The 25,828-nt window shown below is 40.3% G+C and overlaps 1 protein-coding gene across 2 annotated transcripts in view; it reads left to right on the plus strand.

Annotated features, from left to right (window-relative positions):
• MLLT3 (MLLT3 super elongation complex subunit) overlaps window positions 1-25,828 on the plus strand; it is a 142,556-nt gene that overhangs the window by 88,777 nt on the left and 27,951 nt on the right. For both annotated transcript variants that reach the window (XM_063129217.1, XM_063129218.1), the window contains one exon: window positions 4,004-4,606. In XM_063129217.1, coding sequence (XP_062985287.1) covers window positions 4,004-4,606 — 603 coding nt within the window. The remainder of the gene's footprint in view (window positions 1-4,003; window positions 4,607-25,828) is intronic.

The following is a 25,828-nucleotide window of genomic DNA, read 5'->3' on the forward strand; positions in this document are numbered from 1 at the left end:
AATCCCAGCCCCTTGTCTAGCCTCTGCTTCCCATATAGTAATGTTGATTAATTAAAATGGTGCATCATAATATGAAGCTGAATTTTGAATGTAGACATATAAATTGTCTCCTTCTACTCTTGTTCCCCCAAATTTGAAATAGATTCAGGCTAGATTTTTGTCTTTGCTATAATTTTAATAGGTTTTCTGTGTCCATCTACAAGGCTTCAAGAAACTACTGTTATCATGTAAGGAAGCCATGTTTTAATAGTCACTAATAGCAACTTCTAAAGTAGTTCATTAAATTTAATTTATTAAACCTGCTTGGATGTTGCCTAGCTGAAAGGACTTATACAGTACAGCACTGCAGCTTGGTATTCTCTGTAAATTTAAGTAATTAAACATAATGAGGTACTTAATGAGCCACTAAAATTGCTTTACTTTAAGATCTGCCCCCTCCCCTTCATTCTTCTGGGCAGTCCTTTTCATTTAAATGCCTTTGCTTTATGGAATCTCTCAGCCAAAGACAAATGCCACATTAATAATCTTAATAATATGAGACCATGATAGTGAGGCAACTCGAAAGACTGAATGCAAGACTATTTCCATTATAATGTCAAATTAAGACTGGGCCCTTCTGCATACTTAGTTGGAAGCAAGATCCAGTTTAAACTTAATTCCAAGTAAGCTTGGCTTCTCGCCCCACTCGCGTGAAATGAGGAGTAACGCAGAAGGCTTCATGCAGGTGATCTTGGCTTATTGATCTGAACTGAGCCAAAGTGGCAGGGAACCCTCCCTTTTTTGCTTACAGAACTGAAAGCAAAACCTCATTTACATTGATGGCATAATGTATAAATAACAGATTATCAGGCAGTGTTCTGCAGACTGATAACTTCACAGATAGTGTGAAAGGTATGGTGCACTCATGACTCTCAAGAGCAGAATATACTGCAATCTGTCATTGAAGAAAGATGAGCAATAAGCATTATGAATTCCAAACTATCTGTTTTCAACTCATTTTATTTTGAATACAATTGTGATGCTGTTACTTCTAACAGAATTCAGGCAATCCTATGCATGTTTAGACAGAAACAATTCTACTTCAAATTACTTGAGTATTTTTACAGTAGGGGTTGGGAAGCTATGGGTTGCTATTTAATATGGATGTGTAAAAGAATGCTCAAATATTTCTGTATCTGTTTTCTATGTGTGTTGAGCAAAAAGGAATTAACATTCTCCTTGTGCAAATTGATCTATATTATTGTTTGCTACAATATTGTGTGATGAATCGCAGTCTTTGCATAGAACTTGTTCAAGGTCATTTCTGAGCAAGGTTAGGACAAGGCCTCTTCCAGGTTAATAAGCACTATCATTGATATTTGAGATTTAACTTTATTTTGGGTCCCAACAGGGTGAATTCAAGTTATAAATATGCTTTAGTGGAATATGATATTTTCCAGATGTTTTGACTAGAATTTCCATCATCCCCACCCAACATGGCTAATGGTCAGGAATTATGTGAGTTATAGTTCAAAACATCTGGAGGTCATCATGTTTTAGAGTTCACTGAATAGAACCTCTAATCTTCATCATGTCACCTCAAAATCCTCATAAATTTGCTGCAGATTAGAGATCCCATATTGGGCTAGTTTCAACGTAACTCTAAACTGTGGTTTAGTGTTACAAGAATAAACTGCAGTGAGCCTCAGACTGACCCACTCCCCATCTCATCTGGCACACCCATGAAGGGGTACTTTGGAAACTTTCACATCTGTTTAAATTAAGTTCAGCTTGCTCTGTCATCCAAACCCAGGAAAACTGCTCTTAATCTTAAATAATATTAGTTGGACCAATCCAGCTACAAACCATAGTTTATCAAGCTTGCTTCAGCTAGTCATTGACCAGCTTTGGATGACATGTTACAGCTCATCACGGGTCATTTAATCCACTATATGCCACAGTGCCCATGTATGCCAGCTTGTGCAAACCTAGTTATACGAGGGTTAAATAAGTCTCGCATAACCCTAAAACTGACCATTGTTTAACCCAGCATAACCCGTGCTCACTGGGTTCTCACAACACAGTCTCATCACCATGTGAGATGAGATCGTGAGCACACAAGCCCTTAGGCTCACTTAGGTTAATTCTTATAATCCTAACCCATAGTTTAACATTTGTGTCTGAATGTATGAGGAATGAACTGCTACATTTGAATGGCTTTCCAGATGGCACACTCGTCACATGGTTGGGAGGTAGTCTTCACACAGGTTCTAAGTAGTTTGAATCCATCCAGACTCTTAACATGACGCATTTATTGGTTAGCACTAAGGTTACCATTAGAAAAATCAAGATTAGAAGAAAGAAAGGGAAAACAGTGCTATCTTTCAGTAATAAGCACAACATTTTATTCTCTTTCAATGGAGAAGACTGCTTGAAGGAAGGTTTGGGTTTGGGGGTCATCATTTCTTGTTTATCACTGATATTCCTGCATATTTCTACTTGTCCTGAATTTTGTTGTTGCCACAAATATGGCTGAGAGGTAAGTTTGGCATTGAATTCAGCAAGATGGCATGCTTGAATTTCTTGAGTCTAATGATGTTGGGGCAAAGTGAAACTGGAAGATTCAGGCACTAACCTTTTAGTCATCCCCCCACCTCAAACAACAACAACCTTATAGAGTCCAGGCACAGTCCAAATTGGATCCATTTCAGCCCAAAAAGGTCCTTGGATGTATGCAATAGTATCCAAATTGGCTGAAAATACTGAGAACTACATTTCCCATTGTCCCCTATGTCACTGAATGCTGCCTGGTGCTGATTGCACTGGTTCCTGGGAGCCATGCCTGCCCTCTCTCCTCATCTTGGTAAGTTTGGGGAGAGTTGCAAAGAACCTCTACAGTAAGATCTAGGATCCTGATCCGCTCTGGATCTAATCTGGATTATTCTTCAGACACCCCAAATAATCCATTTTTCCTAGAGTAGATTTGGGTGGTTCTTCCCAATACTAACTGTCCTTCTCTTTTAAATAACAATAAACTCAGAACTTGTGACATGCATAGATTTTGTATGTATTTAAATAGTAGTGATCCTTTCAGTAATCCCATTTTAATGCTTTTTTAAAAAACCAATGTGGTTGATAATCCATGTAACATAATATATGTACATAAAAAAGTGGTGATGAAGTTTCCTGTCGAAACGTTAAACATTTATTCAATCTAGAAAATGATACCTTGTCATACATTGCCTGGCAGACGGTTTAACTTCTAAACATATTAATTGAGAACCTTTTTTTATGCCTTTTATCTTTTATTTTATGACCTCTTCACAAAAATATGTAAGAGAGCAATCCTGTGGATCCTGCAGGAATGTCTTGGGGACCATAAGACTGCTAAGAAAAACATTTCCGAGGCTGGAGACATCGCTCTGACCTCGGAAAGGGAGTCGGAGATCCACCCTCCTCCACCTTGCAGCTGGCATGAAAAGAACCATGCTGGTTGTCCTCCAAGGTTGGAAAAGCGGCCTCAGAAGCAGAGGAAAAGGAGCATGTTTCGGTGGGTTGGAAGGGAGGGAGACCAGAGAGGCCATGATACAAGATATTCTAAGCCTCATCCAGCCTCCTTCCCTCCCCCTCCAAAGCACCCTCATTAGATGGCCTGGAAATGTAGTGAAAATGGCCAAAAACAGAGTGTGAGGAGGCAAAGATCGTCTCCGACTCTCCTCCCAACTTGCTGACTTTGGAGGTTTCCAAGCAGTGAGGGCACAATCAATAGGATTACATCTTAAATCATTATTGTATTTTCACTGTATTTTCATTATTGTATTTTCATCTTTATTCAATTGGGAGTTCATTCTCTAAGTTGTCATTTAAACCAAGGAATGTCATCCTCCAAGCCTCTTCACTGTTACACAATTTTTTAAAATCTTATTGAAATAAATAGGGTAGCAGAGTAGCTGCGTATAGTAGCTATACCATAAACATAGAATACTGGACTAAAGTTTTAACTTTGTGATTTCCATTATTGCAGGACCCAAGTAAGAGTATAAGCACTAGCAGCAGCAGTAGTAACAGTTTTTCAAAGCCCCATAAATTAACAAAGGAGCACAAGGAGAAACCTTCTAAAGACTCGAAAGAACATAAAAGTGCCTTCAAAGAACCTTCCAGGGAACATAACAAATCTTCCAAAGAATCCTCTAAAAAACCCAAAGAAAACAAACCACTAAAGGATGAAAAAATAGTTCCTAAGATGGCCTTCAAGGAACCCAAACCTATGTCAAAGGAGCCAAAATCTGAAAATAACATACTTACCATAACAGGTGGACAGCAACAAGAAAAGAAGGCCCCTACAAAAAGGCCTCCCGGTATGGATTCTGAGGATCTTGCAGCCAAAAAGAAGAAGAAAAGTGGCTCAGAGGCTTTATTTAAAAGTTTTTCTACTGCTCCTCCACTGATACTTACTTGTTCCACTGCTGACAAAAGACAGACAAAGGATAAATCTCAGTTTAAGGTTGGGAAAGTCAAAATGGAAAGTGAGACGCTGGAGAAGAAGAAGAATACGTTACCACCATTTGATGATATTGTGGACCCTAATGATTCCGATATGGAGGAGAACATGTCCTCAAAATCTGAAGTAAGGTTTTGAATTCCTGTCATTGCTTTGCTATCTTGTTACAGGATTTGTTCTGTTTATCCTTAAAAAAAAAAAAAGATTTCAGCATGGTGGTCATATCTGTGTTGTGTGTGTATGGGTTCTGTTTTGTTATGCAATTCATGGAAAGTAGTTGTAGCTGCTCTTACTTTACAGATTGCTTTTGTTGATTGGTTGATTTATTCTTGATCCCCTAGGGAATTATATAAATTTGTTGCTTTATTAATAATTGTAGAGGAATGCAATCGAATTTTGGCATTTTAATGTGATTGTCTCTCAGTGCCAGGAAACAGGTTTTATGCAAATTTTTTTTGAGGATTGATTTGTATTCTATGGTATTTGATGAATGCAAAACTGGGCTTTGAATGTAAATTTTGTATGTAATAGAAATGTGGGTTTTTTTCTTAGTCAAGATGCTAATTGCTTGCATCCTTATGCTCAAGATGTCACTAAATCTTAGGGTCTCTTCAAGGTTGATTCATACAGGCACAATGCTGGTGTAATATTTCACTTTGATATCTTTAAGCCGAATCTGTGAACTGTCTCCATTGAACAGTGTTTTGTGATGACTTGAAATTAAGCGTTTTTGAAAGTTCTGTTTAGTGGGATTAAACTGATCAAAGCCCTATTCAGGCATTCAAATTACATGATGAGGGAGAGCAGGGATGCCCACCCACCCGCCTCCGTTGCCATTCTTGTAGTCCTCCATCTGTTGAAGGTGAACTACTTGCTTACCTGTAATGGCTCCCTCGTGACTTAGAACTTTGATGCTAACAGTAATGAGTGATGAACATGCATGTCTTACCAGGCCATCATTTAGAAATGTGAGGGCATTCTTGCATCTGAAACACATGCTTTTATAGAACATATGAATTGGTTCTTAGATACGTGAAAGCTGAAAATGAATGGGAAAGAACAGAATATCGTTTTTAGTGCTACATGTGCTATAGCAAGCGTCCAGAATTGGTGATTGTCAGAATTAATACACGTTAAATGGGCCTCAGTGTTTTAAAGGCATTTGCAACAACAAATCATGGGTTGACTTCCTGGGTTGTTTGTGGTTAACTACCCATAGTTAAACCATAGTGAAAAGTGGTTAACTTCTCATAGTTAAACCATAGGGAATGCATGATTCAACAACAACCAACGGTTCAACAATAACCCATACTCAGCGCATACCCTGGGTTGTTGTTACATATGAACCAGGTCATTGTATGTGAACAATGTTCTTCATTAAAGGAAGGAGCTTTATGCAGTGTTCAAAAAGTATGCAGGGTCCACACATGAGGAGCGGGAGTGGGGATGAGCATGCAAGCTCGGATGCCCTGTCACTGTTTTCCATTGTGTAGAGCATGACTGTCAGCCATGGGGAGCCTCCTTTATCCATGGAGTCGCTGGGCAATTTAGAGCCCTAAAGAGGATAAGAATAGTGACAGCTAGAAGCTAGAATGTTTGTCCCGAATCCTTTTCCTCACATGTAGACCCTATAGGCTTTAAAACACCTGAAGAGAGCTGTGTTGAACATGGTGAATTATCATCACGTGGACTGGAGCACCCATTTCAAATGAAGTTTGGATATTTTAATTTAAATATTCTACCATTATTATTGTGGTGAGGCATGGAAAATAAAAGTCACTATGTCTATAACCTCTGTGGTTTGAGGCCAGCAGGATTACTTTCCTGCTTCAAGCACTCAAGCTATTTATTCTCCAAGAAATGTCTGTGATGTCCACCTGCCTTTGTGCGCTCTCCCTCTCTGGTTACAAATGTGTAGTTTGGTGTGAAAGATGTAATTTATCCTTTGTGGAATGATCAGTCCTTGCATTAGGGGTTTGGACTAGATGGTCTGTTGAGTCGTTGAAGTGCTATGGTTCTACAAGCTTTTAAAGATAAGCCATGCTATTTAGCATTTATATATCACTTTCTGGATGTTCAAAAATTTTCATTGACTGTGTTAATAATCCTTACAAGTATGCTGCAAGGTGGAGAAGTACCCCCAAAAGTGGTCATACATTTTCTAACAGAAATAGATGGATATGTTGTTCCACCTGTTTTAAGTTTATATATGGTTTCAGGCTTGTAACTATACCAGCTAAAAGTCATGGAGGAAAACAGACCTGAGAAGGAACGCTTACATGTAGATGCCTCAAAGACTGTCTCTAGTTATATAATAGTGAGGCTTCCATTTTGGTTAGGAGTGAGTAACTGAATGCTAGGGTGGCTATGTGTTTAAGCACTGGGAGTTGCTTGCTAGAATGGGAGGGGCCACTGCTTAGTTCTAGACCACATATATTGCATGGAGAAAGTCCCAGGTTCTGTCCTTGAATTTCTCATTGAGAAAGATCTTGGGGATTGGAGTGAAAATCTTTCTGTTTGTAGTCCTGTCGCTAGCCCAATAAGAGAGCAGGAGCGGGGCTTCTGCTCACACACTCATTTCCATACTCCTCCTGTCTTGGGGAGAGGTGTACAAGGAATTGCACATGGAATATAATTAAATCTCTTCCACTTCAGCAGAGATCTGTAGTCAAATAACTGAGCTCTCTTGGACAGGCAGGTGGCAGTTGTGTGTGGGGAGCGTTTCAATGCAGTTTCCTTATACAAATTAGGATCCTTGGAAAAGCAGATAAAAGTCACTTCTCTGCCCCCTTTTTGTTCTGTAAGTAAGTCTTGATCTGTGATGTTTCATGTTACCCTTCACAGCAAGTCTTCTATTTTGTATTTTGTATGATGTGGGTCTGAGATGCGAATGTGCAGATAGAACTAGTATGAACTTAATCATGGATTCGTAACCAGTATGAACTTAATCATGGATTCATACCTTTGTATTTAATGTCACTTTTTAGAATGCAGCTTGGGTAATTTTGGTCAAGTACAATCTTGCTTTTATTTTTTTGTACATTTCATTTCAATTGCTATGGCCTTGTGGCTGAAGGAATCTCTCTCTCAGTGTCTTCTGGTACATGTTAAGTTAGAAATTGAGACATTCGAAGTAAAGATCAATGTTTTCTGCTCACACACTGGGATTTCCCCCTCTTCTTCCTCCTGCTGGCCCCTGTCTGTTCTGGAGGGTTCTTCAATCGTCCAGAGTATATTTTGAGGGTGCATGTGGGAAGGAGGGATCAACCTTCCCTGTTCTGCTGATGGAAGCTGTTCTAATTGAATGCAACCCCATCACCATCCTTTCTCTCTTGCTGCCTCTCTTTTTCTAGAACTCAGGTATCTCCTTGTTTTCAAACATTTAAACAGCATTTCAAAGCATTTCTTTTTATCAACTTTTGACCTCTCTAATCTCTACTTATTTTCCTTTTGTGCATCTCCTCCTTTTCTTATGATCTTGTCTTGTGAGTAGGGTTGTTCTTTTTCTTTTTAGATTTAACATAGTTTTTGGCAGTGTTAATACTATTAGGCCTTAGCTAGACCTAAGGTTTATCCCGGGATCATCCCGGGGTCGTCCCTGCCTCCTCCCGGGATCCCCTGTGTGTCATTTACATGAACAGAGATGATCCCGGGATAAACCTTAGGTCTAGCTAAGGCCTTAACTCAGTGATGTAGTTCAGGTGACATGACAGCCCATTGTGGGTTCTGCCATGATGAATATGCAAGCCCTGGCTTCTCATGTCATCTGAACTTGGGCAGCAGGGGTTATTTGAGGCTTAAACAACTCTTGCCTAAGCCTAAAATAGACCATGGATTATCTGAGGGTTGTTTAACATTCAAATAACCCATGCCAACTGGGTTTAGACGACACAAAAAGCTTTGGGGATTGAATATGTCTCAGGTTTGCATATTCATATTGGCAACCAGCACGTGTCACAGCTCTTCACAAGTAAATTAACCCATGAAGAGCTGTCGTGTGAACTAGCCCAATAGGTAGGGTTAGTGGTGGAGATACTTGTAACTTCCAAAATGAAGTGGGGGAAGAGTGAATTTTAAAATAGATTTGATTGATTGATTTGATTTGTATCTTGCCTTTCTATAAAAAATGGCGAGGTTCAAATCAGATCAAGATATCATGAGAGCTATATATAGGAGTGTTTCTTAATTTGCCATACATTTTTAGCCTTTAGCATGCATTGTTATACATAGTTTCAGAAAAACATACTTAATATTTATATTATCAAAATCTAATGATAAACTGGAGGCAGAGTGAGGAAGGGTAAGGTAACAGTCTGTAAGTTGTTTGCCTTTGCTAAATGCTCCTAGACTGAATAGAATGGGAGCCAAACTACATCATGCTAATTGTGTAGCATGTAGCTGAAGGTTAGCTGTTAATTTATTCTAGTGTAAGGATGCATGGCCCCTATTTGGATTAGGACTGGCATGTACTGCAAGGTTTAACCCTCCCCCCCCCCCCACACACACACTTTCCCTGAAATTCCACCCATGGAGGAGGTTAAAAAATATATATCCATTGATGCCAATAGGGACTATCAAACTTCTTAAAATGCACATCTCTGTGGGGAGGATTTCAGAAAACAATAGGGAAGGGTTTAATCTCCTGGTGCTCAGTGGTCCCAGTCTAAATCAGAGCTCTGCATACTTACACTAGAGTAAATTAAAAGCTTACCTTGAGCTACACACTGTGCAATTGGTATATTGTGTAGTTTGGCTCTGGTAAGAAACAGGTGTTGATATCTTCATTTTGAAAAATAATTAACTATAATTCCTTGTAAGGCTACATTATATAACCTTGTGTGCTGTTCAAAAACCATGTACAAAAAATACTCCTGCATCCTAACATATATAACTCTTCGCATATAAGAAAATCCAAAGCGTGCTCTGCATCTCATTGGGCATGATTTTGAAACTTTTTTTTTTGTCTATTGAAAGGTAATTATTGAAGAGACAAAGATTAGTGAGCATAATTTTAGTAATCATATTCTGATCTTCAGGCACGTATCATATTAGGAATAATTCAATTAATTAGTAAACTGATAGTACAATTATGTATGTGTTAGTCCCATTTAGTTTAGTGGGACTTGCTCACAGATAAGTGGATATAGGATGCAGCGTAAGTGAAGACTTATGGACTACATGCCCATATGATTAGCTGAACATTTTTGCTCTCTAGCTAAAGCACACTGCTAAACAACCTTTACTGCTGTTGGTTTTTATTTTCAAGGAACAACTTAATAAGTTGAAGAATGGGGTGTCCTGGCAAAGGACACAGTTGCAGAAAGAGTTATTTTTAATTAAATATTTTTAGAGAAAAGTTCCAGATGTGACTCTTTAATACTAAATATCTAAGAATAATGCTGTAAGCTATCAAAAGGTCTGGGAATATTCTTAAAGAGCAGGATCCTGTTTGACACAATCACTAACATAAATTACGTTGTGCTAGTGTAAGCAACTTCTAACGCAGTGCCAATAGCATTTGCTGGAGTCAAAGATTTCCCTGAATAGGATAGTACCCAAAGTTATTTTTGCCCTGCCTCCCACCAATTTAACATACTGAACAAAATGAATGGTGCAAAAACGAATAGCATTTCCTGCAGAATTTATCTATGTGGTAACTTGAATACATTTTATTTGTAACGGCACAAAGGCTGTTACAATCACAACAATAAAACAAGATGTCAGGGAATGAAAGGTCGTATAAAAGCACCAGACTGGGAGAAGAGGCTAAGATATCCCCTAGTAACAATAATAACAGAAGATTATAGCAGGTGGTCCCCTCTGCAGTCTATGCCAGATTCCTTTAGAAAAATTTTGGTGGATTTGTTGAGCTGCTGCAGCAAACATTGCAACCTTGATTGTGTTCACTTTACTATAATCTCCTAACAGATCACAGATAATATCAGTGGTGGGCCAAACCGCTCTTGCTCTCAGAAGATAGCACATTACTTGTTACACTGCTCATTGTATAAAGATATTAGGGATCACTTTCTGGGTGCAGTAACTTTTAGACAGAGGAAGCAATACTCCTCTTAAGCAAAGATGTCTCCTAACACAGGGCAAGGAGAACGGTGATCCCCACGGTAAGCTCCAGAATCCCCTTTCTCCTTTCCACCTCTTTCCGTTCGCCGTGATTCACCAACCATTTATTATTATTTTTTTGAAAAGCAAGCTCTGCACTGCCAGTTTGCGTTATTTCCCTGCCTTGAAAGCTCCTTGGCGTCAGGGCTAATGCTGAGCATAAGCGCATCATGGAAAAGAGAGGCTCAGGCTGGAAGGGCACCCTGGGCAGCGTCCCTCCCTCTACACAGGCACTGTGGAATACTATAGAGGCTCAGCACCAGGCAGAGGCAGAGCTGCCCCAATTGGCAGGATCACTTGGCAAGGAAGGGCACCACCCAGCAAATTACTGTTCCAGCAATGAAACACCAGTGGCTGTGCAGGGCAGCCAGAGGGTGGGAGGGGCAGAGACCAGGAGCTCATTAATTTTTAAAGCAACAAACATTGATATTTTTCTTTGGAGGAAGGGGTAGAGGAAGGAGCGAATGAGTGAGAGTTGGTTCTTTTTATTATTTCGAGTTTGTGTGAACTAAAAACTGAGAGGCTTGAGTGATCGAGTAGTGCATGTATTTAAAGTTTTTTGTTGTTTTTTTTAAAAAAGGGTCAAGTATGTATGTGTGCATGAACGACAGAACTGATAGCAGTTCTGTTGCTGACCCCCTAGAATCCTAGGGAGTCAGCAACAACCCCCTAGGATTCTTCTAGATCTAAAAGGTAGGTAATGGTTCCCTCTTTCTTTGGGCCATTTTTTCTTTTCTTTTTGTCCACCATACAGTGCAAACCTATAGATGTCTACTCAGAAGTAAGCCCTATTTCTTAGCTGAAATTAGGCATTTTTGTCCTTTTTGGGATGCTCTGTAGATGTGGAAAGGAGTGGATTTAGGATGCTCAGACCTTGTGCACTCCATGCATATGCTTGATTGCTCAAAGACATGGAGAGGGTTGTGAGGGGGAAAGGACGCTCATGTTAAGATACGTATTTCTGGATGGTCAGAACTTGGTGCCATGATTACCAGCATTTTGGGTGCTTTTCTCTGTGGCTCTTGGGATATTATTATCATTATTACCTAGGTGCCGCTTTTGGTAATCGACTGCTCCTGGGTTCTAAAGACTGCTTTTCTGTGTGGCTCTGTGTGCATGCTTTAGGGTTTGTGTGTGGTTGCGTATGTCTGGGGGGATGTCTGTGTGTGGTCTGGGGTATGTTTGTGTGCTCTGCAGGATATATGTTTTAGGGGGTGAGTGGGGGTGTCTCTGTGTGTGCATCTCTGTGGAATAGGGATGTCTGTGTGATTTGCAATTTTGTGACTTTGGTTCCACCTCTCGTAATCCCTGCCCTCTGCCCCACCAGTCAGACTGACCACCAGCCTCCATTGCTCTTAAGATATAAAAGAGTCAAATGGTATTGTATGCATTGGGCCATCATAATGGTCCACCCTCTGGGGCTTGTTGCATTGTGCAGGAGGCCCATAAACAGCCAGCTTACTGTGCATTGTTGTGTCGTGCAAACACAGGTAGCAGGGGTTATTTGAGGCTTAGATGACCCTCAGAAAACCCTTGTTGCCTGGGTTCACACAACACTACAAGCCACTTGTGTCTTGTCGCACCCTTTCTGGTGCCATGCAAAAATGGCGCCTGAACAATGCAACAGCCCCTGCAGTAAATTAAAGGGTGGGCTGTCATTTTGTGCAAATGGAGATGTTGCTAGAAACAGGAATGGAGATGTTGCTAGAAGCAGTGTTGAGTTCTTTAAGCAGAATTGGCTAAATAACTTTTAACTTCCTTTGCAGCCTCCGCTTGTCATTTTACCTCATTTCAAACTGTCTGGAATAGGCAGTAAATAGCCCACTGTGGCGAAAACATCATTAGGTTTTCCCTTGATGGAAGCTTCTTGTAAATAGATGGTGGTCTTTCATTTTATTTCTAAGGTGGGTAATTACTGTTTCTTTTAATGTGGCCAAAGGTTGTAAAAATGGAAGGGAAGTGGCTAAATAGCCTCTTTTATTTTTATATCTTGGTTCTAGCCGTATTACAGCAATGGCTATGATGGTGTTTCCATTCCATAGTTTGTAACAGCCACCACACCTCCCCCATATCTTCTGATTTAAAGGTGAGCAACTGTAAGCATATATAAGATGCAATTGCATCTCTAGAAAGTTGTAGCCAAAACTATTTACATTTAGCTAGCAAATAGAGGCACAGTTAATCAAAACTGGCATTGAGAACAAAAAATGCAGCTGAAACTGTGGGTTGTATCCAAAGTTATTCCTACTTAGGATAGACCCATTGAAATGAAGAGGATCTAAGTTAGACCAACATTGGATACATCTCTGTGGTTTTTATACTTTTAACTAAATGCTGTTTAAAATATTTTTAGATTTAGTAGGCTTTGGAGAAGTCATGCATTTCCAATGCTGTCTTGAGGTTTAGTTGCCCTTCTCAGTACTAGGCTAGACCCTAATGTGATTTTACTCATGTTTGTTAACAGCACAAAGCATACAAGTTTCCCTAGTGTTACCTAATTTTTTTTTGCTGCCTTGTATTACAGTGATCTCTTGGTTTTAAAATGTTAAACATTAGTTGCCTCTACAACCGTGTGAATACCAGGAGTGCTGCTAATATTAAAGCAACAGTAACATTTATATGAGCTAGTAACGTTATCCAGAAGCCCTTGTATATTCAGGCAGTTCTAAATCCCACACGGAGACTTTTGTTGGCTCTCAACTGAAGAGTGTGAGGCAACAGGGGAAGGGAGGGGAAGGAAAGCTTGTAAAATTTATAGCTATTGAGGCAGTGAGAGAATAGCACAGTCTACTCAAAACTCTAAATGATCTGCTTTTATCTTTGATTTTTTTTAAAAAAAAAACCTGCTTTGTGGAAAACTTCAATCACAGGATGTTTGATTTCATGAAGAAATTGCCTGTAAGTTTCCTATGTTGGACCACGTGACAGCATGATAACAGAATATTTGGTCTTGTTTTCATTGGCTGTGGGATCATGAATTATGGAGGTGGTCTTATAATATTTACTTAAGCTGCTAACTGTTTTGTAAAATGGAAAATTAAAAAAGTTGGATGCCATTATGGAATATGTGGAGCTGGAGTTGCTGTTTATGAAAATAACACTGCATGAGAAGAGATGGTAGCGGTATTCATTTAGTAACATATTTAGTTGACATATTTAGTTGAACAGAGAAAATCAAAATTAGGAGCATCAGATTGACCTGGTTCAAACATAACGCTAACTTGTGATAGGGGTTGTTGAATTCTGGGTTGTTGTGATGTGTGATTACAGCTGCACTTAGAAATCATGGTGTGTTAGCCTGTGGTTTGTTGTTGGGTTCTGAACTCTGGATTGTTTAAAGCATGGGTTGACGTTACAGGCAAACCCAGAACAGTGGGTAGTTCATGGGTTGTTTCACCTGGCTACAGAGGTGGTGGGAAAAGGGGTAAAAAGAAACCCCAGCAGCTAGTATTACAGCACTGCAAAGGTATTTCGGATACAGGGAAGGAGAAGGTGAAACAGAAGGGAAACAAATGACCCAGGGATTGAGAAAACAAACCAAGGTTTATTTGATCATCTGCCAGACAAACTCTGGATAGGGAACTGGAAGACACTTGTGTGCAGCATGCATCCACACAATTTGTGGGTTAATTAATTACCCCACAAATTGGCACTGAATGCCGCCATTACATCCTAATAGTCCCCTTATGTGTCAGCCAGGCCATTGTGAATAATTATGAAAGACTCTTATTTATGGGTTGGATACAGAATTTGCCTTTCACAGATGGAAGGGCTCCTTCCATCTGCAGAAGACTTCTGATCCAGTCGAGCACATTTCTACTATCGGAATGTGGGAGGAGGTGAGTTTAACTGATTTCCCCTCATTCTTTGTCCCCTATGCAACATATGCAGAACAATATTTCCTTTCTTAAAAAATGATGGAAATTATTTTAATATACTAATGACAAAATATATTTGTAATGCCACCTTTTTTTTCATGCTGAGATATCTCTTGCAGGCATCAGGATTTCAATTGAATTAATGGTTTGCACATTTTAAAGCAGTTTTCAATCTTTTAGAGCCTGTTTAATTAACTATAAAATGCAACTTTGCTTCTGGCATAAAACCCAACAATTTGTCTATTTTGGATTTTTAGAAACATATTCTAAGTCAATCCTACCCCATCCTGGTCTTGTAAATCCTTCAGGCCCTGAAAAACCCTCCCTTCTGTCAGGGCCTGAAGCCAAGATGTGATCCTTTTAGCAGATAACATTTAGAGTAAAATACAGTGGTAATGAAATAGGAACCCAAATGGAGTTTGAATAATAGTTTTCCTTTTTAAATAAGTGATGGGAGATTAGGGAAAAGTTTTTTTCAGTTTCTGATTAAAGTGAGGTATGCCTTTTAGCTGCATTTAAGTTGCTGTATGCATTGAAAACCTCTGGGTAGTTCCCATGAAGATGTCATGCCATTATTGAGCATCATCACTCCACCAAACTGAGAAGCTGAACACTTCTGTTCACTTCAGCCAGATTCTCACTGCATGAAAGAGCATTCAGAAGAAATGCTGTGTGAAACTGACATGGTACAAATAACTCATGGTGATTTGCCATATCCATAAATGGGTTTGTTTGTTTGCTTATTTATTTATTTCATTTTTATACTGCCCAATAACTGAAACTCTCTGGGTGGTTCACACAAATTAAAAACTATTCAAGTTATAAAACAAACAGTATAAAAACATGATATAAAATACAATATAAAAACACAACCAGGATAAAATCAGCAGCAGTGCAGAAATACAATTTTAAAATACAAATTTAAAACAGCAAAGTTAAAATTAAATTTATAAACTGTTAAAATACTGAAAGAATAAAAAGGTCTTCACCTGGCATCTGAAAGAATATAGCATAGGTGCCAGGCGAACCTCCTTAGGGATCTCATTCCACAGCTGGGGTGCCACAGCAGAGAAGGCCCTCCTCCTGGTGGCCACCTGCCTCACTTAGAGTTTTGAAGTATATAAACTTTTTAACGTGTCATTCATTTGAAGATAGTATTTAAGGATAATTATTACTGGTATATAGGGATGCTGGAGAAATTCAAGTCAGACTAAAATGAGTTTGGATTTCTAAGAATCTCACTTGCTGAATCCACTGCGGACCAGCCTGCCCAAGCCACGCGGAGTCCGCGGACTTTCAGGGTTTTTTTTACTTTCCTGAAATTTATACAAATTCATTCAAAGGAAAATATGCAAGTTTCTGCCAAGACATATGCCATGCTGAGAAAATATACCTGGACAATATGCTAAATGTTACAAACTAGCATAAATTTCATAAATCGCTGCAAACATTCTTACTGAATTATATGCCTATTTTTCAGCATAATGGAAAAATAAAATTCCAATACATCTGTGAACAGACATCGGCACAAACGACACCGCGCAAGCCACAAAACACAGGCGGGATGGATGTCACAAAATCCAGACATCCCTACTAGGGGGGAAATAACTGGCACATTTTGATATACAGCGTACTCTGTTTCAGCCTGAATTTAAAGATGCAATAACTGAAATAATATGTATCGAAGGGCACATTCCAACCAGCAAAAAGCACTCTTAAATCCCAGAGATTTCAGTGGGATGTGATTAACTCATTAAACTTGGCAAGACTTGACTATGCTTAACTGTGTCTGTGTTTGACATTTTATTCACGGAAGGCAAGGTGACAGACCACCACCTGATTCCAGTGATTCAATCCTTTTATCTGCAAAGGTCTTTTTACCTTGCCTACAATGGGTTGAATCCAACCCTAACTGTCCGCCAGAGAAACAGATACTTGTGGTAGAATGGTTTTCCCTTATCCCATGGAACCCCTCATATCTGCTCTAGAGGACTGAGGGATGCTTCGGAACAAATATGGAAAGGCATGATTGGGGAGGGGACTGCAGAGAAGAGGAGAGCAAGGGGAAGTCCAGGCATGTGATATTGTCTACCACCTGTCTCAAAAATACTAATTTACTAAAGCATAGCTAGGCTCGATCACTTTTTCTGGTTTATTAAAATAATTTTAAATAGATTTACATCATTTTTAACCTAGGTTTGTTTTCTGTTTTAAGAAATGATCCCTTTTGGCTCATTACAAAAGCCTACTGAATGAGCAGAAGGGATCTGTCAATGTTTATTGATATAAACTGTTACCATCCAAAACTGAAGGATTCTATGGATAGTTTTGGTTCCACACACACCCTCACTGTGAATGACCTTGGAAATTTTATACCTCTCACTGATATTATGAAAGCATGGGATTAGCTAGACATGTCTTTGGATTTTAGTACTTGTCCCTATCCTCCTGCCCATGACCGGCAGAGTTGCAAAGAATCCTTTCGCCAGAGTGGTCTCTGGAGTATGTGTGCATAGAACAGAGGTCCTCAGCCATTTTGGACTCCTGGGCACTTCTCAAAGGCACTTCTTTTTCAAGGTAAAAAAAATGAGTTGTACAGTGCACATCCCTCAAAGGATACTACCAGCACAGTACACATCACTCAAAGGATACTACCCTGAAAACAGCTATTTTCCAGGAAGCCTTCCTTGGTTGACTAGCCTTGGTTTTATTGGCACTATGTTTTTTAAATAATAATTTTAATATGTTTCGTTGTTTTTACCTTTGATCATTTTATCTCTTGTTGTTCACCGCTCTGAAATGAATCTAGATGTGAAGCAGTATACAAATGTTGTAAATAAAGAAATAAACTCATGACTGCAAAACAGTGGGGAAAATTCACACAGTCACACAAAATACGATATTATAGATGATGATGATGATGATGATGATGATGATGATACCGATACCCTCAGACTCACAACACAGAAAAGCAGGCTTTGGAACTGAGCTGCAACCCATTGCAAAAAAGAGGCACACAGAAGATGACTCTCCAGAGCTTTCCAGCCATTCCTGAAGACACCAGGCATTGAACCTTCAGCATACAAAGCATGAGTTGCACTACTGAACTCTACCCCTTCTTCTTTGTCACACACTTTAGCCATCCTGCCATACTCAGATTGGTTAAAAAAGGGTTTAAAAAGATTAAGCTAAGTCAGTGTGTTACTCCCCACACCCATTTCATAAGGTTATTGTTTTAATGTTTATCTCAGTTAAGCTCATTTTATAGAACACAGTTCAGACCAATTACACTTGACTAAGAAATGACACACACTCCCCCATCCCTGTTAAAATGAAGGGTGAATAGACAGCTGTTCCAGTTACTAATTTATTTTGAGCATGGTGGATGATCTTCAGCACAAAATTCAAACTTTTCCGATTTTTGAAACCAAGCTAACTTTCCTTAGTGAGGCGTATGAGGAAAGCATTGCAAAAGATACCAGAGGGATCCAACTTGAATTCCCATTTTCAATGAAGAGAGAGGAAATGAATGCAATTAACAAAGTGCTATTCACAATCTTGCAGCATGTTATAAGCTGTAGTTACTGATAAAGAGCCCAATATATTTAAAGCATCAAATGCTACAACAGTACAATCTTCCTCCCAATATTTAAAACAACAACTTTGGACTAAATTTTGCAGTATGATTTAAATTTTCCCTATCCCTTTACCCATCATGACGGGATTTTCAATACTCCCCTCCCTGCTTGTCATTGTCCCTCCTCTGTCCTCCTCCTCCTGTCATGTAAAGATCATCAAAGGGGATTTAGACTGCAGTCTCAACATACTCATTTACCAAATCAGTCTGAGCTGCAACTGAGTGAAAAATACAACTCCACAAGCCTGAAGGTGCCACTATCCATCAACACAACAACACGCCCCTGAAAAAACTAGGCTAGGTGCACATCCTACTGTAACAATGATTTGAATAACTGGTAGACATGCAAAAAGGGTGTCTTATTAGGTGTGACACATGATGATGAAGATGACAATGGCAACGACAAAAATAACAATGCATCTCTAATCAGAAGTAACAGAAGCAGCCCAGTACAAAAATCCTGCTTATGGGTCATAAATTTGTTTGCAGCCAAGGAAATTTAAATTTTCTGGCTCACACACACACACACGTACGCACGCATACACACACACCAAGCCCCAATGTATTTTTTACACAACATGGCGATACAAACCTAAATGGACACCCCCCAGAATTTTTCCAGTCACAAGTGGGGGTTTGTGGGGGGCAGTGGAATTTGAAACACACATTGCCTTGGCCTGATCCAAGCCAGCAAGCCAGACACAGATCATGCAGAAGGGGGAAGTATTCCAAAGTAATTAATTGGTTAAAATAGAGGGTTATATTATTTCTACACACACACACACCAAAGAAAGGTTTTTTTTAACATTTGTGCATAAAGGCATGATGCCAGCAAAGAGGAAACTGATCACCCCCAACAAGGCACCCCATAAATCATCTTCAGCACAATCCTACGTATGGCAGACCCACCAAAGCATGCTCACACAAACAGACCATTCCACTACAAGCAGATACGAGCTTGAAAAATCACAAGATCCGCAACCATTGCATCTTGTGAAAAAAAGGAAATGCACAAGCACCACCAGAAAAGGATCAGAAAAAAGGAGATGCCCCACAAGTACCATATCTTGCTCACAAAAAACACAATGCCACACAGCAATGACAGAACAATGGTTATTCTCCCCTCAACCCGGTCGGTCGGTCGGTCTGTCTGTCTGTCTCTCTCTCTCTCTCTCTCTCTCTCTCTCTCTCTCACACACACACACACACACACACACACACACACACTAAATAAAAGGAAGCACATAAATCACAGCAAGAACTTTACCTATGTTCTTGCTGGTCTCTTTCAATATTACTCACAATCCCCCTCCTTCACGTCCCGCTTCTCGCCCTTGTCGTGACCTGCATTCTATCAACTACGAGGCTTTTTCTCAGTCCTTAGCCTCCTCTCTTCCTTCTGTCTACACAGCCGTCTCCTTGGACTCAGCCGTCTCCTCCTTTAACTCCTCCTTATCTTCAACCCTTGATAATCTTGCTCCATCTACAACTCGGATAGTTCGCCCCTCTCAACCCCAACCGTGGCTCACCTCTTTCCTCCGCTACCTTCGCTCTTGTTCCCGGGCAGCCGAACGCCTCTGGCGTAAGACCAAGGACTGGGCGGACTTTGTCCACTACAAATTTGTTCTCTCCTCTTTCTCTTCTGCCATTTCACTGGCCAAACAGCAGCACTACTCAACATTGATCCAGTCAAATGCTAAGCACCCTCAGCGGCTCTTCGCGTCCTTCAATTCTCTTCTGAAGCCTAATCCGCCATCTCTCCCCGCCTCCCTGTCTGCCAACGACTTTGCCTCTTTCTTCAATGCTAAAATCCAAACTATACGCTCCGATCTAGCCAACTCTGCTCCGCTTCCAGCTCCTGTCCCTCACCTGTCAGCTCCTCCTTCAACTCTCTCGGCATTCCCTTCGGTCTCAGCTGATGAACTGTCTAAAATACTGCGCTCATCAAAGCCTTCCACTTGTTCCCGTGATCCGATTCCCTCTCGCGTCTTTATTAATCTTATCCCCGCTATCCTCCCGTCCTTGCTTCACATCATTAATTCTTCTCTGTCCTCTGGTTCATTTCCTTCTGCTTTTAAACATGCTACAGTCTCTCCCATTCTCAAAAAACCCACTCTTGATCGACTATCCCTGTCTAACTACCGACCTGTCTCCCTCTTGCCCTTTGTCTCAAAGATCCTGGAACGTCTGGTCTACTCTCGTTGTCTTGACTTTCTCTCTAATAACTCTGCTCTGGATCCCTTTCAATCTGGCTTCCGTCCTTTGCATTCCACTGAAACAGCCCTTACCAAGATCACCAATGATCTTCTTACTGCCAAGTCTAAAGGCCATTATTCTGTTCTTATTCTCCTTGATCTAACCGCAGCCTTTGACACGGTTGATCACGATCTTCTCTTAGATTCCCTCCACGACCTTGGACTCTGTGGCTCTGTCTATAACTGGTTCGCCTCCTATCTAGAGGGTCGCTCTTTCAGCGTGTCGGCTAACGGCAGCTCGTCCTCCTCTTTTCCCCTTTCAGTTGGGGTTCCGCAAGGCTCGGTGCTTGGCCCGTTGTTGTTCTCTCTATACATGCTGCCCTTGGGCAAGCTCATTCAATCTCACGGCCTCCAATATCACCTGTATGCCGATGATACACAATTATATCTTTCATCCCCGGAACTTTCTCAAGATGTTCACGATCGTATCTCGGCATGTCTTTCAGATATCTCAGCCTGGCTGCTTCATCGTCGTTTGAAACTTAACATGGCAAAGACTGAACTGCTAGTTTTTCCTCCTAAACCTTCTCCTCACCTCTCATTCTCCCTTACTGTCAACGATGTCACGCTTACTCCGGTCAAGGAAGCTCGTAGTCTTGGCTTTATATTTGACTCCTCGCTCTCCTTTACTCCTCACATCGAGGCAGTAGCTAAATCCTGTCGTTTCTTCCTGTATAATATTGCCAGGATTCGACCATTTTTGTCTGTCTCTTCTGCCAAGACTCTCGTTCACGCACTGGTTATCTCTCGGTTGGACTACTGCAACCTTCTTCTCTCTGGCCTTCCTTCATCTCACATCAGTCCGCTGGTCTCTGTCCACCACTCTGCCGCTAAGATCATCTTCTTGGCCCGCCGCTCTGACCATGTCACTCCACTTCTGAAATCTCTTCATTGGCTTCCAATTCACTTCAGAATCCAATATAAACTTCTCCTACTGACCTTCAAAGCTCTTCACTGCCTAGCTCCTGCCTATCTCTCCTCTCTCATCTCACACTATCGCCCCGCTCGGGCTCTCCGCTCCTCCGATGCCATGCTTCTCGCCCGCCCAAGGACCTCCACTTCCCTTACTCGGCTTCGTCCTTTTTCTTCTGCTGCCCCTTACGCCTGGAACGCTCTTCCAGAACACTTGAGAACTACAAACTCAATCACTGCTTTTAAGACTCAGCTCAAAACTTTTCTTTTCCCTATAGCCTTCAAATATTGAGTTTGTTCTGACTTTACACTGTTGGTTTTGCCCTACCCTGTGCCTGTTTACACTTCCCTGTGCCTGTTTGCATTCTCCTTCCCTCTTTATTGTTTACTACAACTTATTAGATTGTAAGCCTATGCGGCAGGGTCTTGCTATTTACTGTGTTATCTGTACAGCACCATGTACATTGATGGTGCTATATAAATAAATAATAATAATAATAATAATAATAACTGGTTATACCAGGGTTGTTTAACCTTCACATAACTCACCCGTGCCCAGTTTGCATGACACAACAACCTTGAACGGTTGTTGCATATTCAAAATGGCAGTTTCACGTGCTCTGTACCCATGGTGGGCTATCATATCATGCAAACGAGGCACATATCTTGCAATCCTGTTATGGAAAAGATAGCTAGCAGCCCTCCAATTTTCACATGTATCATTTTAGCTACAGTTACAGACTTGACCTTGGGGGAGCTAGGGGTGGCAACGGCCGACAGAACACTCTGGCGTGGGCTGGTTCATGAAGTCACGAAGAGTCGGAAGCGACTGAACGAATAAACAACAAACTATATAGGCTACTAATTCTCTATGGATTATATTACCAGTATAAATGAGAATGCAGAGCAATGGATCTAGGGGAATGGGATATCCTTTTAAAAAAAACCTAAAAATAATAGATTTGGGAATAACCTAATTCTCCAAACTTTTTTGCTAGGGTACTTCCCATCATATATGACAGAGGGTGATGATGTTTTGGGCAGGTCCAGCAAGTTGCAGGATACGTTGTCTTTATTTTAGTCATCAATAATTGTGTCATATATCACCTTATCATTACTGCAGACCAATTATCTCTAATTGTCATTATCATATTCATATTCTTTGTTCCATCAATTTTTCTGTATCAGCACAGTATGTCTTGGGCCCATTTGATCCTATAGTCTTTTCTTTGTTCTAGATCACAGCCTTTATAGATCTTAGCCTGTGGTTCCAAACCTTGGATCCCCAGATATTGTTGCACTACAATCCGTATCATCCTTGTCCAGCAGCATCTGGGGACCCAAGTTTGGAATCACTATCTTAGACAATACATGATTTTTAAAAGTATTTATAAATATATATTTTTTCAAAATCTGATTTCTTAATTGGTCATTAAGGGCAAAATCCAGTACTGTATGAACAGACTTCCACTTCCTGTCCTTAGCCTAGCACCCCCAGCCCTCCAAAGCAGAGTTTGGCTTGCAGGAGGGAGGGGAAAACACAATGGGTTTCACCCTGAATCTTAAGGAATTCTGTTAAGAGGGAATCATATCTAAAAATATTCAAATGTGGGGAGGGGTATTATTTAACCTTGCCCTAATTTCTCAGATATATAAAATTATGTTTGGCTCAAAATAGAATTTAAAGACATTACTTAAAGAATGTTCTTTAACAAGCACTGGAAAGAGTGTTATTTATTTATTTTTATTAATTAATTATTGCATTTATATCCTGCCTTTTTTCTTCTTAAGGAACCCAAGGTGGCATACATAGTCCTCCTCCTCTCCATTTTATTTTCACAACAACAACCCTGTGAGGTAGGTTGGGCTGACACTCTATGACTGGCCCAAAGTCACCCAATAGGTTTTCATAGCCGAGTGGGGACTAGAACCTGGATCTCCCGACTCCCAGTCCAACACTTTAGCCCTGATTTGAAGCTTGCAAGATATATACCTGGGATTGAATATGAGTAGAGTAATCTACTCCCATTTGATTTGTGAAGGAGTCTGTATAGAATAATACTTAGCAGGTTTTGCACAGAGATTAAATTATTGATTTCAAGACTGTTTTCTTAGGTTGATGTAACATTTGTTATCTGACATATTGCTACTATACAATGAAAACCCTGTTAAATGTGTAACCTAATGGGAGTTACCTTACGACAGCATGTGAGTCCCAGCATGCCTTGACTCACATGCTGTATTTTTTACTGTAGTGAAAATCTGCTTACTAAAATGTTATTGTTCCATTTCTTGGTGCACAATTTCAGTTCTTGTTATAACATCTACAGTAGATTGATATAGTCCTGTTTTTATGACCCTCTTTATTTATGTAGAGCCATCAAATATGGTATTGTTTTTTCTTCAGTTTGAAATATGTGATTTTTCTTCAAAGGATTGCAGCTAAACTCCCCACGAAATTGATGAGATTAATTTATTTCTGAACATTTCCTCTTCAGAAGCTTATAGAGCTCAGACTAAAAGGACTTTTTCCTTCATCCGTAGTGCACATATAAACTGTACTGGTGAAAATGAGCGATTGCTTCAGCTTTCTTTTTATTGGGCAGAGTACAAAGGGCCTGAACTCAGCATGCATTCAGAGTAGGCATGGTGTATATGTTGAAACTTGGTTATGAAAAAAATCCTGCTAATCAGCTACCAGCAATTGAAGCTTCCTCCCTCCTCCCCCCACCCCGCCCTGCACTTTCCTGATCCTCCATCTGAGTTATGAAAAGCTTGTATTGTACTAGCTGGGCAGACAGTGGGCAGAGCTGATTACATTTTATGCTTAATCCTGAGATGTCAAGGAAGCTTGCTCCCTTAGCCAAGAAAGCCTTTCCCACATGCTAATGAAATCAAGCCAGGAACCTGAAGGAACAGTGGACATGATAACTTGATGGGAAGTTAGAACGCTGCATATGAAAGCACATGGAAAGAGCTGTACCAGTGTGGCTGGTATAATTTTGACTCTCCAACTCCAACCAGGCAAATTTGTTTTCTGCTTTACAGGTCCAGAAAGTTTTGAGTGGGTCTGGTTACTGCACAATGTGCAGTTATATGACACACAATTTAACTTCCAAACAATTCTTTAACTTTTGGTCATTGTAAAGCATCAGGTTCAGAAATATGTACACACTGCCCAGTGAATCTTGAGAAACCCAAGGAGGTGTCCAACTCTGGAGCTTAAGAGTCGAGACAAAAACAATAACTTATCTCCCCAATAGTGATAGTGGCTAGTAGCTTCAGTCAGTCGACGTGTGCTCCTCTCTCCTCCAAGTTAAAATTTGGAGGTGTTCTTCACTCATACATACACTTCAGAAAAAATTCTGCATGCACAAATCAGTGACTCATGCAGAGGTTCAACGGGTAACATCCTTTACCGAGTGATCATTCTTCTCCTCCTCTGTATTACAAGTGATTGAAAGGTTTACTCATACCTGATGCAGAGATGAGGCAGAACTAACCAACCTCTAGCAGAGGCTGTTTGAATGGAAGCATAGGCCAAGCAATGGATCATACAGGTGCACAGCAAGCATACAGCGACTTCTCTGCATGGGTGCTTAGGGCTCACAAGAACCTTTAGTTTCAATTTCTTGTGTTGCACTGGCAGCCTTTACACCACGGTCAATGCTGCCTATAGTTTTGGAGTGACTGATCTAGGTGGATTGATTATCATCTCTCTGATTGCCATGTTCAATTTGAGGTACGGTGAGACGAACCTTATTAGTTCAGAATGATCCAATCTATGTGTTGCTGATGTGCTGCGCCGTTGAATGATCACTGTTGGAAAGCAGTTCCTTCTGCAGATCAGGGTTTGTGAAAATGAGGAACAAAACCCACAGTGTAATAAAATGATAGCATCACTGGGATATGCCCTCAGAAAATCTTGCTAGTAGGATTTGGGTGGCTATCTAGATTTTAACTGCAACAGGAAAGCCATGGACCCATGTTCTCAAATTAGTTTAGCAGGCAGTATTCCAGCTCAGTTGGCAGGTGGGAGAAAAGCGGATAGTGCAGAGGTAGGGGGAGGACATTGCTGGATTTCTACAAAGGGGATGTGGTTAATTTCACTGCCTTAATGTTGAGCCGTTGTGTGAAGAGGAGCTATTTGCTGCTACTATATCTTTGGACAAATTTGGAGGAGCTGAGCTTTGTCATTCTGAAAGATAAAGTGGTGAACTGAGTCTGTTTAAAATATCTTTAAAATATATTGGTAATTGAAAGAGAAATCTAAGGAGGAAGTTCTAAAGAGGTGATAAAACACCCCATTATCTGGGTGAAAACATTTTAGCAGAAGTGTTGAGATAACAGTACTGATACCCTAATACCATAGAAGAAAATTCTTTACATAGCTGAGGATAATGGATACCAGGGGAGAACAGCCAGGGGACTAGCTGTGATTTCGATCCTAATGCTGTCATGAACCTATTTTTAATGGTTGGAGTGTACATTCAGGATAACACAATTATAAAATTTATTGCCTTGGGTCACCTTGTTTTAGTTAGTA

Source organism: Elgaria multicarinata, chromosome 6 (genome assembly GCF_023053635.1).
Source record: "Elgaria multicarinata webbii isolate HBS135686 ecotype San Diego chromosome 6, rElgMul1.1.pri, whole genome shotgun sequence".
Classification (NCBI taxonomy): domain Eukaryota; kingdom Metazoa; phylum Chordata; class Lepidosauria; order Squamata; family Anguidae; genus Elgaria; species Elgaria multicarinata.